Source organism: Polyodon spathula, chromosome 13 (genome assembly GCF_017654505.1).
Source record: "Polyodon spathula isolate WHYD16114869_AA chromosome 13, ASM1765450v1, whole genome shotgun sequence".
In the NCBI taxonomy this organism is placed as follows: Eukaryota; Metazoa; Chordata; class Actinopteri; order Acipenseriformes; family Polyodontidae; genus Polyodon; species Polyodon spathula.
Window position 1 is genome coordinate 33,952,042 of NC_054546.1, and position 19,516 is coordinate 33,971,557.

The 19,516-nt window shown below is 40.5% G+C and overlaps 1 protein-coding gene across 1 annotated transcript in view; it reads left to right on the plus strand.

The window, feature by feature from the left end:
* Positions 1-19,516, plus strand: part of LOC121326210 (sphingomyelin phosphodiesterase 3-like) — a 35,540-nt gene that overhangs the window by 10,417 nt on the left and 5,607 nt on the right. Inside the window, exons 2-3 of the mRNA XM_041269431.1 lie at positions 12,022-13,616; positions 18,129-18,204. Of these exons, the coding sequence (XP_041125365.1) occupies positions 12,324-13,616; positions 18,129-18,204 (1,369 nt within the window). The 5' untranslated portion in view covers positions 12,022-12,323. The remainder of the gene's footprint in view (positions 1-12,021; positions 13,617-18,128; positions 18,205-19,516) is intronic.

The following is a 19,516-nucleotide window of genomic DNA, read 5'->3' on the forward strand; positions in this document are numbered from 1 at the left end:
TACAAAAGAAAATGTCACGTTGGCCAAAATAAACAGACAACACAGACACAAAATGAAACAAGCATCGCGCTGGTGTAAACCAGCATGGATAGCAATTGCCTTCTAATAATATTATTGACTCTAGAGTCTCGCATCTGTTGTTCCGCCTCTGAACACACGAACCCCGTATCACCCTATTTATACGCCTTTGGCTGGAGCCTTAATTAATCATTAATCACTTATTCAAATTACGGGTCCAGCCACATTTCAGCCACGTATTTTATATATCACCGCCCTCATTTTTTAGCAGGGAGTATTGCTGGAATTTGGATAGCCTTTTTTTGTTAGTTTTGAAAAGGAGCTTTGTTAGATGTTTATTACCCTCAGGAAAATAAATCTAGGCTACCCTAGCTGTTATTGATTTTTGCTTATCAATGTATTGCATTTGCACTTTCTGTCACTGACTCTCACAAACTGAACGTATTTCCTCTTAAAGTGCAGTTATGGACATGGTGTAGTACAATTAGTGGAAAAACCGCACATTTATTAAATTATGCAATGTTATGCTAAACTGAAAACTGTTAATATACTAAAGGGAAACCACTTGTGAATCTGAATCAAGAATTTCAGTACAGAGTTCCTGAAATGAAGTATGATTTATTTGTACACCACATTGAGCCTATTTTAACGCTCAGGAATCGGACAATGCAATGTCTTTGCCAGAACTCATGAAGGTCTGTAAAGAACACGACCTGGGACTTCTCTATCCTGCTGTATTTGACTTATTGTTGCTTTTGACCACGCTACCTGTTAGATTTGCAACTGCAGCTTCATTGTTAAAAAGCTCCACAGCGTATGGACTTTCATTGAAGTGGCGAGTGAGTGTAATGCTATTTATTTATATAACCATATCAACACAGGCACACACACACACATATATACAGTACCAGTCAAAAGTTTGAGTACACCTGCTTGAAACCAGGTTTTTCATGATTATCTATGCTTTTAACTGTATACACATGTCTATAAACACTTAATATTTCATTATATGATACGTGTACTTATATAAGCTGATAATCATAAGTGAATTGCATTCAAAAATGTAATTTTAAAATCTTGTCAATTTCAATGAAATGGTCACCCGGTATCGCAAGGGGATTTCAGTCTGAAGCCCAAATCTAACACGGTGTTAGAACACTGGCCTAAGTATAAATGTGTCTTTGTTAGCATGTTACCTAATTAACCTTTTGTCACCAATTATTATTAACAGATGAGGGTCCATGATTATTATAAATATAGGTAGCATATGCACAAGTTTGTCATCCTGAATGTAAGGGAGCAGAAAATGACAAAATACGCTCAGTTAAGCAAAGAATCTGTAATTACTTTAAGAAATGAAGGTCAATCTTTAAGACAAATCGCAAAAACTTTGTAAGTGTCTGTAACTGCTGTGGCCAAGACCATCAAACGATTTGAAGAAACTGGCACTCATGAGGACCGAACAAGGTCAGGCAGGCTAAGGGTGACCTCAGAATCAGAGAACAAGTTCATTAGAGTCATAAGTCTGCGAAACCGGCGATTAACTGCCCCTGAAATACAAGCTCAGTTAAATGCTACTAGAAGTACAGATGTTTCAACATCAGCTGTTCAGAAGAGATTGCGTGAAGCTGGCCTAACTGGAAGAATTGCTGCAAAGAAACCATTGTTAAGAGTGCAGAATAAGAGGAAGAGACTTGCCTGGGCCAAAAAACACATAAACTGGACATTTGAGGAGTGTGTCTTATGGACGGGTGAGTCAAAATTTGAAATATTTGGGTCCAACTGCCGAGTATTTGTAAGACGCAGAGAGGGTGAGTGCATGAGTTCTGCATGTGTGGTTCCCACTGTCAAGAATGGAGGAGGCAGTGTCATGGTCTGGGGTTGCTTTGCTGGTGACAGAGTTGGTGATCTTTACCAAGTCCATGGCAAGCTCAACCAGCATGGCTATCATAGCATACTTCAGAGGCATGCCATTCCATCAGGATTACGGCTAGTTGGGCAGTCCTTCATTCTTCAGCAAGATAATGACCCGAAACACACCTCAAAGTTGTGCAAGAACTATCCAGCGAAGGACAACTCAATCTAATGACCTGGCCTGCCCAATCTCCAGACCTCAATCTCACAGAACTTGTATGGGACGAACTGGACAGAAGAGTCAAAGCAAAGCTACCCACAAGTGCCCTACATCTCTGGGAATTGCTGCAGAAGAGCTGGGAAGACATGTCGGGTGATTTCCTGCTGAAACTTGTTAACCGAATGCCTCGTGTTTGTGAGGCTGTTATTAAGGCAAAGGGTGGCTCAAGTATTTACAGAAACGTATACGTCATAAAACATTGTCAATTATGAGGAAAACATAGTTTCCAGCAAGTGTACTCAAACATTTGACTGGTACTATTTATATAGTATTATTTAAGGCCATACCATTGATCTAAATCCTTATCATCAAAGAGACAGTAACTAAGAGCTGGGAACTGTGGTAACCATAGCAATAGAGATCCTTGGCGTGAGCTAGGACAAGCTCACAGGCAGGGCTGAAAGGCAAACAAAGTGACCAAAAGGTCAGCTACATTACACGCGAGTGTAGGTCTAGAGTATCAGTGTACCCACAAACAATAGCTTGTAAAAATGTAATAACAATTTGCTTCAGTGATAGTGTGACTGTAAAGATACATCATTTGTGTTTCCATCTATCTGTGATCTGAAATGTGTAGGCTTGTTTTTTTTTTCAGCTCAGAGTAGAGCTATGAGGGTGGAGTTACAATACAGTCAAATCAGGAAATGAACAATGCAGTAAAAAAAAGAGTATCAGATTAGGTTGTTGAAAACCTTGTAACCTTTCCAGACAATCCTCAACATGGAGAAAGAACCATGTCTTTATCATTAGGTATACAATGCAGTATTTAAAAGACTGATGAATAAAGCTGTTGAGAAGCTGTTGTATAACTTGATGCAGTGAAGTGAACTCACGTTAATGTGTTTGACAAAGGTCACAGTAGAGATGCCATCACTTATAAAAAGTTTACCATAGTAAAAGCATAGAAAAGTGTAATAAAGCCTACTGAAAACATGGTAATGCGTAGGAAAGCATTGTAAAAAAAAATAGTAAGGTATGCTAAAGCATAATAATAAATATGACAAACCACGGTAAACTATGGTAAATGCATAGTATAACTATGGGAAAAGCATGGAAAAACTGCAAAACTACCATGCAAAAATACCGTGGTAAACTTTTATAAAACCTTCTGCACCTTTAAAGTGGAAAATACTATAGAAGGCCATCAGCTAAAATGAGATTGGTTACAGTTTTGCTCATTTTGATAAATCTTTTAAAGAGTCATCAGACCTTTACAGATTCACCTCAGACTGTGCCTCTCTGTGATACGAATCATTTGCATTTGCTTTGCATTGCTGCTGCAGCATCGTGGTTAAGATTGTCGGTTTTGATTATATCACTGTCACTGTGTAGGCACTGCCTGTGTTTTCAAATGACTGTTTGGTGGATTCAAACTTTTGCAATAGACCCAATTTTTGCAAAAATAACATTTGTTTAATTATAAACTGGTGTGTTAAAGTTCACGATAAAATTTGTATCAGTTAGTATGAGTCATTTCAAATTTTTGGTCCCAGAGCTTAAAGAAGAAGTTAAAATAATTCATTAACCCTCAAAACATGAACAGTACACTATTTGATCATAAACGTGGTGTTAAAGATGTTTGTCCTGAGTTTGGCAGCAGCTAAGTTACCCAAACTTCAGACACATTTCAATGTAGAAGTAAAATACTACATGACACAGTATGCAGCTGTGTCTTGCCAGACAGACACAGAAAAATTGATCCCTCGTACCTGTTCACTCGTTGGTATTTACATATAGATAACTGGGTTTAACATCAGTCTATGGCTGAAAACTACAATTGAATTGAGGTCAAAGCACCAAAGTTTCAGGTTAAGGTATAGTAATTTATTATGAGCTAAGGTGCACAAAGATAAGCCAAACCACAAAATATGTCTTAAGCTCTGAACAGGAATCTACAGCCATTATGGCCTGAGAAAGCTGATGCCGGCGATGGAGCTGACGATTGTACCTAGGCAGATCTAATGACAGCCATTACTCCTGGCACAGAAGGACTTTCCAAACAAATCTCTGATTTGCATACAGCATTCCGAGCTTTACATGGTGAAGTTATATCTTTATCAAACCGAGCTGAAGAAGCAGAACCCTAAATCAGTGCCAGGGAAGATCAGGCGAATGGGATTGACTTCCAATTGGAAGTCTATGGCAAAGGAGATTTGTTTTCTAAGGGAGAGGAGTGAAGATTTGTAAAACAGAAGCAGGTGGTTAAATTTGAGAATTATAGGTCTACCTGGGGAATCAGGGAAATTAGCCAACCTCCTTTTTTCAAAACATTACTCACCTGCTGGGAAATGTATTTGGGATTTCCTATACTTACAAAACTCTTGGAATGCAATTTGTAACTCTGCTCATAGGTCTGATAAGAGCTACAATTTTAGGCACACATAAGTTACGTTTTCCCAATGATTCTATTATATCCCTCTCCCTTAAGTAGATTCAACTCAAGCTGTTCTACACTATGCCCACTGTGTGAGACAGTGGTGGGATTCTTTATACAAATTGCTTGGTCTTGTGTTAGGCTACAGCAGTGGTGGGAGAAGGTCTGTGGATTGCTGTTGGAGGTTCACCAAGGGACCTGACCCTCTTAAGTGCTTGCTGTGGGACTATTTTTGTGGGCTATACCTAAGGGTAGTTGCCCCTTTCTTTGCATGGCACTGCTGCATTACGACTATGTGGCAGCAGAAACATCCACCTGCAGTAGATAATTAGATACAGGAGGTTAATATATACATGAAATGGTTAGCACTGGAGGTACATTATTTAATCTTCAGAGTCATTTAATCCTAAAAGAAAGACTATATGTAAACAATATGTGAATCTGAGTTATTAAACCATTCCAATTGTGCATATCCCAGATTCCAGGTCTTACTGTGGGCTTAATTAGTCACACATGAGTTCCAACAAACATTCAACAAACAAACAGGGGTGTCTAATGAGCTAATTATGCATTTCCCTGTGACAGGCATAAAGTGGAGGAATACGTACACATGTGCCTGAGACACACCCATCTGCATATTAAATGGGATTAGCCTCTCCCTACACTGTTTTTGTTTTGTTATGTTTATATGCCAGTTAAGCTATCTAATTCTCCTAATGCTTTGTTTGATCGACCTTTGAAACTGTAGTGACTGCTTGTTAATAGCTATGGAATTTCCCTGTCCCAGTGAAGACAGCCATGTCAACAACATGTATCTCATCTGACACCACAACAGAGTATCAGCTACAGCTTGATGAGCACACAGATAACGTGATAGACACATTAGACAGGAACCTTTGTATATGATTTTGCCCCCAGCACTGTGCACCATCAGGATACACCATCTCTGTCAGCAAGTCTGTGTAATGTGGGGTAACAGGGAGAGATCTGTGCTGACTTCTGGCGTGTTCACGGGCTGCAGGAAGAGGTGTACATTCTGTGCAGAATGGTTTTGCCATAAATTTAAACCCCGTAAAACTAAAGAGAGCACCGGATCGCTAAGAATGAGGGCTGGCAATGGAGAGAGTCTTAGAAGTTTCAGGTGAGGGCGGTTGGTGAAGGGTCCGGGGGGGGAGGTCGCGGAGCCAGCGCAGGGGTCTGGCTCGGCTGCCTCTGCTCGGGATCGACCTGACCCCGAGTTGGAAGCCATGGGAGCTGATTTCTTAGCTCGCTCCCATGACTTCTGACTCAAGCAAGGGCGTGACGACGTACTGGGCAGGCTCTTTGACCAAGGAGTGGTGGTTAATGGTAGGGTGGGGGTCGTACCCCCACTTCGAAATTAATCGAGACCTGCTGTACCGTGTTGAGAAATTACCCCAGACCGGTGAAGTGCGTCATCAGTTGCTCATTCCTCAGCCCTTTAAGGAGGATTTGTTGCAGCTGGCTCACGCTATTCCCCTGTCTGGTTATTTGGGAAGGGATAAAACTAAAGCAAGGCTTGTGTCACGGTTCTTCTGGCTGGGGCTGGATGGCGATGTCAAGCAGTTTTCTGAGTGTTGAGGGAAATGTCAAAAGGCCAGCCCTAGAGCCGTTCCACAAGCCCCACTGGTGCCTTTGCCCCTAGTGGAAGCTCCGTTTGAGTGTATTGGGATGGACATAGTTGGGCCATTAGAGAGGAGCGTGGCAGGATCTTTCTGTGTTGGCAAGAAAAGGATCAGTACAGATTGCTGAGAATCTGACACCAACGCAGAAATGTCAGGCTCACGGTCTGGTGGCAGAGTTTCCTGACGTGTTCTCTTCCGTCCCGGGGCAGACTCGAGTAGCCCATCATCACATTGATATTGAGCAGGCGGCGCTAGTTCGCCAGAGGCCGTACTGTATACCTGAGCGTAAAAGACAGGTAATAAAAGTGGAAATTGACGAAATGCTGAGACTGGGGGTAAAAGAAGAGTCCCAAAGTGACTGGAACAGTCCAATTATTTTAGTTGATAAGCCAGACGGGTCAACTCGATTTTGCATTAATTTCAGATGAATCAATGAGAAATTGAAATTTGATGCTTATCCGATGCCCCGGGTAAATGAGTTGCTGGAGCGTCTAGGCACAGCTCATTTTATGACGACACTGGATTTAACGAAGGGGTACTGGCAGATACCCCTGACTCCGGAATCTAGAGAGATGACGGCGTTTTCGACTCCCTTCGGGTTGTACCAATTTAGGACCATGCCCTTTGGGCTGCACGGAGCACCCGCCACTTTCCAGCGGATGATGGATCTCATCTTGCGGCCCCATCAGCAGTACGCCGCTGCTTACATAGATGATGTGGTTATCCACAGTGAGGACTGGCCGAGTCATCTGTGTGTGGTGGTAGTGGTGCTTCAATCCTTGCGGGAGGCGGGGCTCACTGCTAACCCAAAGAAGTGTGCCATTGGGAAGAGTGAGCCTGAGTATTTGGGGTATCGAGTAGGGGGCGGCCAGATCAGACCGCTAGTTGCTAAGGTGAAAGCCTTGGCTGACTGGCCGGTTCCTACAACCAAAACCCAGGTGCGCTCTTTCTTGGGACTAGCGGGCTATTATAGAAAGTTCATCCCAAGCTTCGCTACGCTCGCTGCTCCCTTGACAGACCTCACCCGGAAGGCTGCCCCAAATACGGTTCAGTGGACGGAGTCGTGCCAGTGGGCCTTTCTCACCTTGAAGCAGAGGCTGTGTAGTAAGCCAGTGCTATGCAGCCCGGATTTTGGTAAGAGGTTCACCCTGCAGACGGATGCGTCAGAGACAGGTCTCGGGGCAGTGTTGTCGCAGGAGGTTTGGGGAAGCGAGCACCCAGTCCTGTACATCAGCAGGAAGCTCCTTCCCCGCGAGAAAAATTATAGCACCATCGAGAAGGAGTGTCTCGCAGTAAAATGGGCAGTCGAGGCACTCCGGTACTACCTCCTGGGGCGACACTTCACCCTGGTTACAGATCATGCCCCTTTAGCATGGCTTCACCAGATGAAAGATAGTAACGCCAGAATCACACGGTAGTACTTGGCCTTGCAGCCCTATGCTTTCAGGGTAGTCCACCGAGCAGGAAAGTTGCATCAAAACGCAGACTTTTTCTCTCGGGAAGGCATGGGGGTGTTAGATTTTCGAATGAACCGGTGGTGTCATTCTGAGGGGAAGGAGATGTAACAGGGAGAGATCTGTGCTGGCTCTGCTGGCGTGTTCACGGGCTGCAGGAAGAGGGCAGCAGTCGTCCAACAACCGCCTGTGAGTCATGGCAGTGACAAGGGGAGGTGGGAAAGTGGGTATGTGGACTTTCCCCCTCTCTGAATGGCTGAGAGGCGCGTCTTGGGAGATTGTTGGTCCTATAAAATAACGCTCTGCTGTTTCCTCAGGTCTGCCTTTGTAGACACGCTGTGTGTGCAGAAGCGCTGGTCAAGGACGGAGAGACCAGCTGGGAACAGCGAACAAGCCAGAGAGTGACAGCGGGGAACCCTTGGGCAGACCCCCGAACTATTGTTTAGAGTAGGCAGGGAGCCGCCAGAGTAGGACGGTGATCCGGGTTGTGCGGGTAGCGGCGACTGGGGTAACGCTGCCGAGTGCAGCACCATTTATTTGTAGTTTTATTATTGTTTTATTTTCCCTTCTTCTTTTCGCTTTCTGTTCTCTATATTATTTTGAGCACCTGCGAGTGCGCCCGCGGTTCATTCGACTTACCAGCTTTGCTATTTCCGTGGTGCTGTTTATCATTGTTGATAGGCAGCCCACGGACAACAGTGCCCTCTGCTGGTAAAACAGTGAAATTGCTGAGAATAAAACTGGGCACCTGAGCGGTGTTCCAAGTACAACTGTTCTGTCTCGTTTTGTCAGTGAATTACCCACCACCCTTCCACATGTGGTTAGAGAAAAACCGACAGGAACCAGGCCTTCTCTGGAGCCTTTACAACTGGGGTTCGAAAAATGTCATCAGGCCGTGATTGAAAGCGCCTGTTCCCCTGAGAATGATTGTAAGAAACTTCCGCCTCTGAATCCACCCACCAGAGAGTAGCATTACTTTTTAATTAGAATTCATCTTTCCAGGTCCACTTTTACTGGAGTGATAGTTATTTGGTCTGGAGTGGGTTATAATGCTGTAAAGTGCTTTGAGAAGATATTTAGAGTTATAGCTGTTTGCTTTTTTGAGGTGGAAACTTTTCTAGCTTGAGGCAATTTAATTTGCACAACTATATTTTACCACTCTTATATTTGCTATAAATTGGTACAGTTGTTTTTTTAGCAGTAATAAATCTTACATGTTGGTAGTAAAGACATATTTGAAGGAGTGTGCATTAGGTTTATTTACCAGTACTTGCATCAGCTTGGATGTGCACTGAACTGCTCCATCCCTTGCTGCATTCAACTACTGCTCCTTACTACTTACAACAACTACTATTTGATTTTACTCTTATAGGTGTCTGTGCTCACATTTTCTGTAATTGCTCTTATTTGAAATCATTCTCATCCATTTATTGTACTTTTTGCATGTTCTTGCTGGACTTTACTCATATAAGCTAATAGTTATTATATTGTTTAACTGCACTTAGTTGAATTCGCTGTTACTCATAATTTACTGTATGCCTTATTTTGCTCTTACTTGAATTGATTTTATTGTGCTTTCATATCTGCTCTTATCTGTATGGTATTCTGTAATGTGATATTTTATAATGTGATAACCTGTAATGTGATATTTTTAATGCGATACTTTGTAATAATTGTAAGTCACCCTGGATAAGGGTGACATCTAAGAAATAAATAAATAAATAAATAATAAAGATATTGAACCTGTTTAGTTTTTTTTTACTGTATTTTTATATTTTACTGTATTTTATTTTCATAAAAAGGGTTTTCAGATATATGTATGGCATATTCTTTTGATGCATTATTATTTTAATGAATAGAATTTTTTTCTAATTTGAGTTTGTTAATATGATCTACTACTGCGTTCAATTCTAGTCACTGCATTACTAAAAGAACATCATTGAACATTTGCACTGGTGAGACTGGACATACAATACTATGTTCAATAGAGATCCTCACAGTAAAAGTCCTTTGGGGTTTTTGGATGCAGTCCACATTGCCTCCTAGTTCCTAAGCTGTAACCAGTTTAAGTAACAACACTGTCTCCCAGTCCTTCAGCTCTAACCAGTATACCACACTGCCTCTCTCCCTAAACTCTAACCTCCTATTCCCTCAGATCTACCATTTTGGATTAAACTCTAAAGACTTGGTCCCACTGTTTTCTTCTACTGATAATCAACAGTAGAATGTCTGTGCTTGCAGTGACCTCGCTATTCTAAATACAAACCCCGTTATGTGCTCTACACTAAGGAATCCCCTTTTTCTGGGAATCCTTTTACATATACACCTTTCTTAGCAGACTGTGGTGTGTTGCTGTCTTTGACAGCCCACTCCTTTTTAGTAGAGACCGCAGGGTCAAACAGTACTCGCCACCGAGTTAGAGACGTCACCAGTGATGAACCAACCAGGCTGTGCCAGACCTGTTGCTCAGCAGAAGAGTGGTAAAGAGAGAAAGAAATAGGAGTGGTGTCAAGTCATTGTTTCCTGCACTTGGTTCAATGATGCATGAAGCATTTTGCAATGGTGCATTAGTGAGGCAAACTGCTTAGCAGCTGTGACTCAGGTAAGTTTCAGAAAAAGGGATGTTGTCCAAATAAATTCTCTAAAAGAGAATGACATTTAAGAGCATAAGAGGACACCTTTCAATGCTTGTCTGGTTCATAGTAGCTGATTGATACAGTTTCAAACTGTGTGCTCTTGTCAAGTAACAAAATAATCTTAAAATCTGGTAACATGAATAAAATACTGCATTTGAATAAAATTTTCATGTGGACTTGCGGCAGTGTGGCACGAGGCATGTGTGTATATGTTAGTGTGGGGAATAATGAGTTGGCAGGGAGGGGGTTAGATTGCTCCCTGTCAAAACATGTGGTAATGTGGTTGGAGTTGGCAAGTGATAAATAATTAAAGGATAAATAGGGCTGTAGAAATAGGGTGATCACAGGTGTTAGTTAGATAGAATGGTTAAGGTCTGTGTTCTGTGATTTGCTGTATTTACATCCCTGTCCATGTTTGTTTACGTTCGTGAGTGTTTTGTATATAGGGTTGCCATCTATCTCCAGATTTACCGGATGCTTCGAGACAGAATGGATTTTGAAAATTCCCCTTAAACTGAAAATAATTGATGGGTAAATTAGCTACACCTTTGCTAAGATCAATCCTGTGGCAGAATTGCTGTGTGTAGCAAAGAAGTCACACTGATCAGCTGCTTTCCATCAGATCTATAATGATTAGCTATGGATGAATAGATGAGAACCGGGATGATGCTTTGCTTGGGAGAATATTTGCATATTATTGGCGATTGAATATCGACGAATAGAAAATAAATAGCGATAAGAGGCTGCAAAAAAGAAATACATAATGATACAAATACATAAGAATTGTATTCATTCTTATTATAATTATACAATTGTTTGATGCACATGGTAATTAAGCATCACTATTCATTTTAGCAAAGCTGTAATGGTTAATTTACACATTAATTGCTTTCAGTTTAGGGACAAGTTTGAAATCCCGTTCTGTCTCAAAGTAAATCTGGAGCCAGATGGCCACCCTATTTATATACCCTTTTGTTTTGGCCATTGTGCCATTTATTTTGTTCCTGTCTTTTGTTTGTTTGTTTTATTATTTATAATTAAAGTGAGTTCAAACCTGCAGCTTTCTTGTCTCTGAGTTTCCTTCCTGGTGGAAACATGCTTAAAGAAAAGTACAATATCTTAATATCATAATATCAGGTGGAAATAAAGTATGCATGTTTAGCAAGTTGTTCTTAAAATGCACTTCAAAAGTAATGCAAAAAAAGGTAGTATAATATATCCCGCATTTTTAACGCCTTTATGCTGCACAGTTTATACAGTCTGTTTAGGTGATGTAAATGATTTAATTATGTCTGGATAGAAATAAAGAAACCAAGAACCAAGAAATCTTAATCAATGTCAAACAAGGACTTAGTGATGATGTTGCTTTTTTAGTTTTGTTATTCTTACAACAGGAAACAGAATTGATGCAGCAAGGAAAGTAGGACAAACAGTCAGGCATGTTTAAGTGCCAATTAAAATGAGCCGCTGTATGAAAAGATGACACACTGTTTCACAAGACTTGGGGTCCTGGAGGTGTAGCTACTTTATTTGTATTCCCCAAAGGAGTAAGCAGTCCATGTGTCATTAATGTAGCTATACAGCAATGTGGAATAGTAAAATGAAACGTGAACTCTAACCAAACGTGAACCTAATCATCAACAAACGAAATTCTAAATGTTGGACCCCATGAACATGAATAGCTAATGTAGAACATCATAAGAACCTCTGTTTATAAAGATAATTTAGTTAACAAAATGTTTTGTCTTTTTTTTCTTCACAGAGGCAGATCATCAGGGTCATAGATGTCAGTCCACAGCACTCTTTAGGTTCCTCACTACACTGTACATACCACGTCAATGCAAAGTGCTCCTTATCCTGATCCCAAAGCTGTGTGTTGGTATTTGCCACAGTGATAACATCGCCAAGATTATAGATCCTATCTGCAGAACTGGGAGAGGGGCTGTCTATTTATTTCATTTTTTTGTGTGAGCATTGTGTGGACTGATCAGCTATTGGTTGACAGCTGGAGGAATCATGTAGTGGACCCTCTGTGGGGGGCGTGGACAGTTTCTTTGGGTCACGATGGTGCTACACACGTCACCCTTTTCCAGTGCCTTCCTCAGGTTCCTGCACTCTCTGTCCTGGGGTCTAATTTTCCCATGCTTCTGGTTGTTTGACCGATTGCTGGCATCTTTTCTGGCCACAACATATGAAAAGCGTCAGCACTCGGAGGACCCCTGTTACTTCCGCGCACTCTGCATTCTCATCTCTACGCCGCTGTACTTGGCGTTGGTGGTAGCAACACTTCCGTTTGCATTCCTGGGATTCCTACTCTGGGCTCCCCTTCAGGCGGTCAGGAGGCCTTACATCTACTCCCAGCGGGGCCGGGTAGACAAAAACCATGCAGAGCAAGGCAACGCCGGGACACCCGTCAATGACTGGAGGGCTTCAGGAAAGAGCTTTTGCTTCTGCTCAGCCAATGTGTGCCTGCTACCAGACTCCCTAGCCCGCTTCAATAACCTCTCAGACACACAAGGCCGGGCCAAGGAGGTGGGAAAGAGGATCAGCAATGGAGCTAGTCGTCCACAGATTAAAATCTACATCGACTCACCCACCAACACCTCCATCAGCGCTGTCAGCTTTACTAGCTTGGTCTCACCCCAGGGAGGTGGGGAGGTACCCAGTAAGGTGGCTTCGGTTGGAGGTGGCATCATGTCTTTAACGGAGTACAAACATGAGAGCAATGGGGAGGCAGAAAAGGAGCCAGAAGAGAGCAGCAGCAGTAAATTGCAGGGACAGGAGCAAGAAAACACCCCTTTAAATGAGACTGACTCAGCTTCAGGGGTTCAGATTAGCATCAGCGCTCCGGAACCCTCGAGTGTTCAGGAAGCAGAGGATGGCCAGATGCCCAATGACAAGCTGAAGGAAGGGGATTCAAGCAGCCTTGATAGCAGGACTGCCTCCAGAGATTCCCTGGTAAAGTTTCACATTAGCGACAGCAATGCAGTCAACAACAAGTTGGTGTACAGGGCCTCCATGATTAAAAAGGCTTCGTCCAGGAAGAGACGACATGCAGACGACTCTTTTGATCATGAGATATCTGCCTTTTTTCCTGCCAACCTGGATTTCCTGTGCCTGCAGGAAGTCTTTGACAAGCGTGCGGCTGAGAAGCTAAAGAACCAGCTGCACCACTACTTCCAGCACGTGATCTACGATGTGGGCTGCTACGCCTGGAAGGATTGTGGCCCTTTCAAATTCCTCAACAGCGGACTCCTTCTGGCAAGCCGCTACCCTATCCTGGATGCTTCATACCGCTGCTTCCCCAACGGGCGGGGAGAGGATGCACTGGCAGCCAAGGGGGCTCTTTTCGTCAAGGTAAGTAGAATAAAGGGGTGAGATGCTTTATTAAATAGCATTTTATGGGCCAACTTAATCATGAATACAAAGCCTCCAGTTTCTTGGGGGTCTCCTGTCTTGTGGGGCAGGGGTAATTCAGTTCTTTGCAGCATTCTATTTAATTGTCAAAATGTTTCAATATTCAGAATCTTGTAAATATATTACACTGATTCAAGAGTAAGCAGTGTGAATATTATATTTCTGTAGAGCTTTGTCTCTAACTACATGTTTTTTTTTTTTTTTACAAAACACAATTATACATATATTCATTATAATAATATAAATAGCTTGAATTCTAAATGTATTTAATATTATTTGACATCAGTTCACATATATTTCTTAATATTTGGCTGTTAGAAATAATTTGACAACTGTGAACACAGAATATGTACTGTTTATAAAATGACAATATATATTAATATAAATGTTATTTTAAATCGTTTAATTTGAGTGTTTTGGTCAGTCCTTTGAACTAATACCATTGCTAATGTTACTATGACAACACAAGCAGGCTGGATATAAAGATGGGGGGGTGGGGATGGAGGCCTGGGTTTCATAGATACATGCTTAAAAAAAACAAGCCATGTCAAGCCATGAAAGTTTATCAGATGGATGAGTTGTTATGGAACCGCTGCCAAATACCAAAGGCAAAATCCTGATTTTTTTAAAGGGTTTTTCAAGTTTGATAGATGCTATGAGACCCAGACATCGGTGTTATAATTTGATAAGATAGTACAGTATATATATAGTCTATAATCTATTAGATTTAATTAGATTTCCTGTAACAAAGCTGGAAACCAAATAAGCATTTGTGCTTGTATCTTAGAACCTCTTACAGTAATGCACACCCTAACTAGCTAATTATAGTTGCTGCACCATTAACACAAAACCAAACAAATGATTGTTAGGAAGTTCAGTACAGGTCTGCACACTGGACAAAACATTGCTAAAAACAGTTGTGTGAAACATGTTTTGCATCTGATGGACTGTTTAGTTTGGAGATACGTATTTGACATGAACAAAGTTTCAGGAGGTTTATACTCAAAACAGAATATTTATGTGAGTGCAAATGTGCTTATAAACATGCAGGTTTAAAAACAGAAAGACAGGCAGATGGATTGACAATGTGATAAAGAGGAGGAGAATGAGTTCCTAAAACTGCATGACAAGCCACTGAATTGTGTTTGAGAGTGGCCGGTTGTACTGACAGTGTGAGCACAGATTGTTATTGATCATTGGGCACACACACATCATTTACAGCATCCAGCATCACTCTTGAACCTCCTGTATCGATCAGGCTCTGCAAGACTAGTGCAGTCCTGGCAGAGTGGAGCCTGCTAAGCACAGAAAGGGGTTTGAATACTTAAAACTCTTACTGTTTCCAAATCTTAATATTATTATTAATTTAATCTTACAGCATTTGGCTCTGAAAGTGATGTTGTTTTGGACAAAATGATGGACGATGAGCAAGAATACAGACACACAGGAATTCAATTTTAGAGGACAGTTAGATATGGCTGATGGACTGTACCACAGATAGATCGATAAGAAAGTAGGATTAAAGTAGTTGGGGAAGGCAACACAAACTCTAAAAGATGATTATATGCTTCTCTTGAGTCCTGGTTTTCCTTCATCTTTGAAACATTCCTAGTTTAGATATATGATTTACATATTTCACAACTTTTAGGTTCTGGGGAAAGTGACTCACGTTACACATTAACTTACAATTTCATGACATTTCATATTTAAATGATATTAATACACATTTCAATAACATGAGCTACTGTACTATAGGGTACCTTATTTAATATTTTTAGCGTTATGCGACCTGCATTCTTAATCATGTTAATTTGGCAATATTCAATAAAACAATTTGTCAAATATAGATTTTGAAAGTACTGTAGTTTACAAAATAAGACGTGAAGAGGATGGTGTTAGAGCACAACCATTATGGTCTTATCTTCGTAATGCCATATTTGTTCAAACTATTAAATGGAGCTCATTGTCATCATATTTGATGCATGGTTGTATTCTCTGAGTCTCATAGTCAAATTCCATTATTTGTGTTTTCCAGGTAAAAAATAAACCATTTCTCTGCCACATTCTTTTAGTCACTGGATCTAGCTATAAAAAACTAATTATGAATGAATGGCATGAACTTAACCCAAATGAATATTGGATTCAGTAGAAGGAAGGTATCCTCCCTTTCCTGCCATGCTCCCACCCTTATAAAGGTTCACCTAGTTACATTTGCATTTTGCACTTTTCCCAAGATTTTTTTTGTCAGATTTTGCTGTGAATTGGGAATTCCTGAATTACAGGAATAGGTGAGCATCATGCATTACCCCTAATTGAGAATCACTTGATAAAATGTAATCTGAAGCAGACCGGAAAACCAAAAGAGATTGAAAACAGTGGTGCATCCTACAATTCCTACACACGCACATTTTAATGCCCTAGAATCACAGCAGATAAGTGATGTTCTTGTTTTTCCATTATCATTTATTTACTGCTCCCTCAAACTCCTCTGCCTTCACAGCCTTGACCAGCAGTTAATACCAGCTGTATCTCACCCTACAGTGACTGTGGACAAACTTGAAGGCTGTTCCTATTGCCTGATTGCAGAATTCTAAGCATGCTTTCACAACCCTGTTTGCTGATCTCCATAGTGTTTAACCAAGCATGCATAAAGTGCTGTGGAAGAATTTTGACGTAAAAGGGAGTGGTTGTTATTTCATGGAATACATCATATTACTTTTTTGAATGGGTGGTGTATAAAACAAAAAAAATCAACTATTTAATTTAAGAGATCAGACCAGAATTTGTGAAATTCACAACAAAAAAATCTGAAATCTGAACTGACTTGAACTCAACCAGAAAAAAAAACAAAAAACATTACACTAAATAAATAATTTTTTGACTCTGCCTGTTTGAGAACAATTAAAAACATATTTATTATGACAGCTGCAACAAAGAATAATTTCCAAAGCTGCTGCATGAAAGAACTGTTCTCATGAAAATGCTGGAAGGATCTTTTCATTTCATTTTTTAATGAAACTAGTCGTTACATCGAAATATTCTAGCCCCTAACCCCCTCAGAAGCAAGATGCACTTGTAAAGTACAGTAGCAAAATGTGTCTGTTGTCCAGGTGTAGACACCCTAGTAGAAACTAAAAACTAAAGTGACACTTCTGTTATTTTATACAAAGCACAGCAGCATCTAGTTATGCTGGACATCCTGTACAACCACCTCTGTATAACCAAAGACTTGATCTAAAGAACAATTAAATTAACACATTAACTATTGACTATAATACTTTTTAGAAGAACTAGAGACAATTCTGACCAAAAAATTGAAATTGAAAAAAAGACTGGTACCACAGACCCAGTTAATCTGGAAACTGCAATGGAATTTCTTTTGATGGAAACAAAATGCTTACTGTTTCCTTCTTTTGGTAAATTTAATTACATTTTCCAGACCTTGTATCTTCAGGAGATGCCTCATGTAATTCTGATTAAATTGTTAACGATTAAGAAGGCTTAATGAAATCGATCTATACCTTGTCACAGGGACGTCAGTTCAAAGCAATAGATGTTCAGTGTGACCCATGTAATAATCTGGGTTTGTTAATTATTCCTAATTAGCCTATCTTGCATCTAAACAGTCATCTGACAGATGAGCATGTCACAGTCCAATTTGCCGTACATTTCTGAAGACCCTAGCATAATGCATGTAAACTTTAAGCTCTCTCACTTTTGTTTAACTGTACTGGTCGTCTTTGTGGGGTGTTTTTAAGGGCAGTTGGAAAACATAAACATAGCTTGATTCATAGTCTGTTGTCATCATAAGATGAAGTTGGCAATAGCTGGCAGAAATTGAAATGATTCAATCTTGCTGTGCCAAGAGTTCCAGATACTTTCATTAGTAATCAGATTGTAGTGACTGCGCCGGGAATCGATTTGGGAATCTCAACAAGTAATAAATACTCTCTCTTTTCCTGATGCTAAAAGCCAATTTAGATGGCTACGCAGTTCCAGTGATATATGTACAATCCGTTATAGACATTTAATATAATTTAAATGCTTTATTGGATGCAGTACCAGTATGGTGAAGTATTTATGACTAATGGTTCACTGTTCTGTATTACTGTCCAATGACGCATCAAACACTACTGCTGGGACAAATTTATTCAAAAGCTTTATCTTAATTTAAGATTTTCAAAGGCAAACTTGAGAGATGGGTTTACTTGAATACAAATAACTTAAAAATAGCTGCAGCAAAAGTCTCAACTGTCGAGGAAAATGTAACCTAACCAATCCAACAGGAAGCTCGTTCAATTATCATATTTGTTTTTCAGTATGGTAGCTTATATGGGGCTGTGAACAGTTGCCTAAATTGGATGGGACCAAGTGCAACTGGAGATCACCTCTAAAAAAAACTGAAGGAGCCTGCTGATATCTTAAAACATGTCTGTGTCTGTCTCCCTTTAGGTGCATGTGGGATCTACACCTCAGGATCAAAGAATTGTGGGATATATTTCTGGTACTCATCTGCATGCTTCGGAAGGTAAGCCCCTTGGATTTTTCCAGCTGGTTTCACAAACCTGATTAGCACCAGTCAAGCACCTACAGTAACAATGGGTAATAGGGTTGTGCATCAGCAGTGTCTACACGATACAAGGGTCCTGCTACGCTATGTATCACGATAGGGTAAATTCAGTGTCACTTTGTCACTGTGTCAGAGGTCACGCTATCAATAATCGTATCATCAAGAAAAGTATCGTGTTGCTAAATATCGTGTCGATGAATCAGCACACCCCTATTGGGTTGTCCAATAATCTGCTAGTCTGTGAAACCAGCCTTTAGCCTGAAACATTCTATGTTGTTTGGATTTCATTTTAGAAATGTTTGTGCTATGAAAATATTGGTGTAGCTTTATCAGGATGCAGCTAGTAAATTGAGGTCAACAGAAAGTTACCATTCCCCCTGCCTGCACTTCATACTTTGAAAATGATTTGCTGCTCCTGGAATAGTGTTGTGTTGTGAGCCCAGTTATGTTTTTTAGGGTTAGATCCAGTTTGATAGTGTTTGTTGTTACATGTGTGATGGTCCAAGATAAAATTCAAATATAGTGTTTTAAGTACCACCTGAATATAGTAACCAAGTGGTCCTTAAAATGTAAAAACAGAATCTTCAGACTGTGCCCTATCATAGCACTTTGCCTTGAAAAAGACGGCTTCTCCTTGAAATACGTTGCTTTCCTTTTGCTGTTGTCCATATCGCAGCAATTTCTTTTTTCCATCATATTCCTGATAGTTTTGATATTTTTTTATTGACACATCATAAGTAAATAAACAAGGGAATTGCTTTTGTTTAGCTTTTACTCGGGAACATTTGCCAGGAGAAAGAGATTTTTCTTCCAAAAATCCCAGTGTACAGAGTTCATGCTCCCTCCTGCAACAATGTCAGCCATAATGTATGATTACAAAATCAAACAACATAAAAAGTCAATATGTTTCTTATGGGTTGGAGCACACACTCAAGCACTAAATAACAATAACTAATAAAATAATGTCTTCCTGTGGCAAAGTGCATTGCCCCTGAGCTATTTATTTGTGTTGTATGTTGCGTGTAGTGTGTTAATGTTGGTGTATTAGAGTTGTTACATGGGATATAATATGGGCTAAGAACACAAGTGATTTAATGTATGTTGTATTTAGGCATGAGGATTGTATAGCACTTCACGTGCAGGTAAAACATAATAATATATGAGCACGAGAAATTGCACTAGATTAATTCATGTGCAGTTGTACCGAGACTCCAATTGAATGATTGATTAGCAGTCGAGTCTCGGTACAGCTGCATAAAAGCAGCATGTT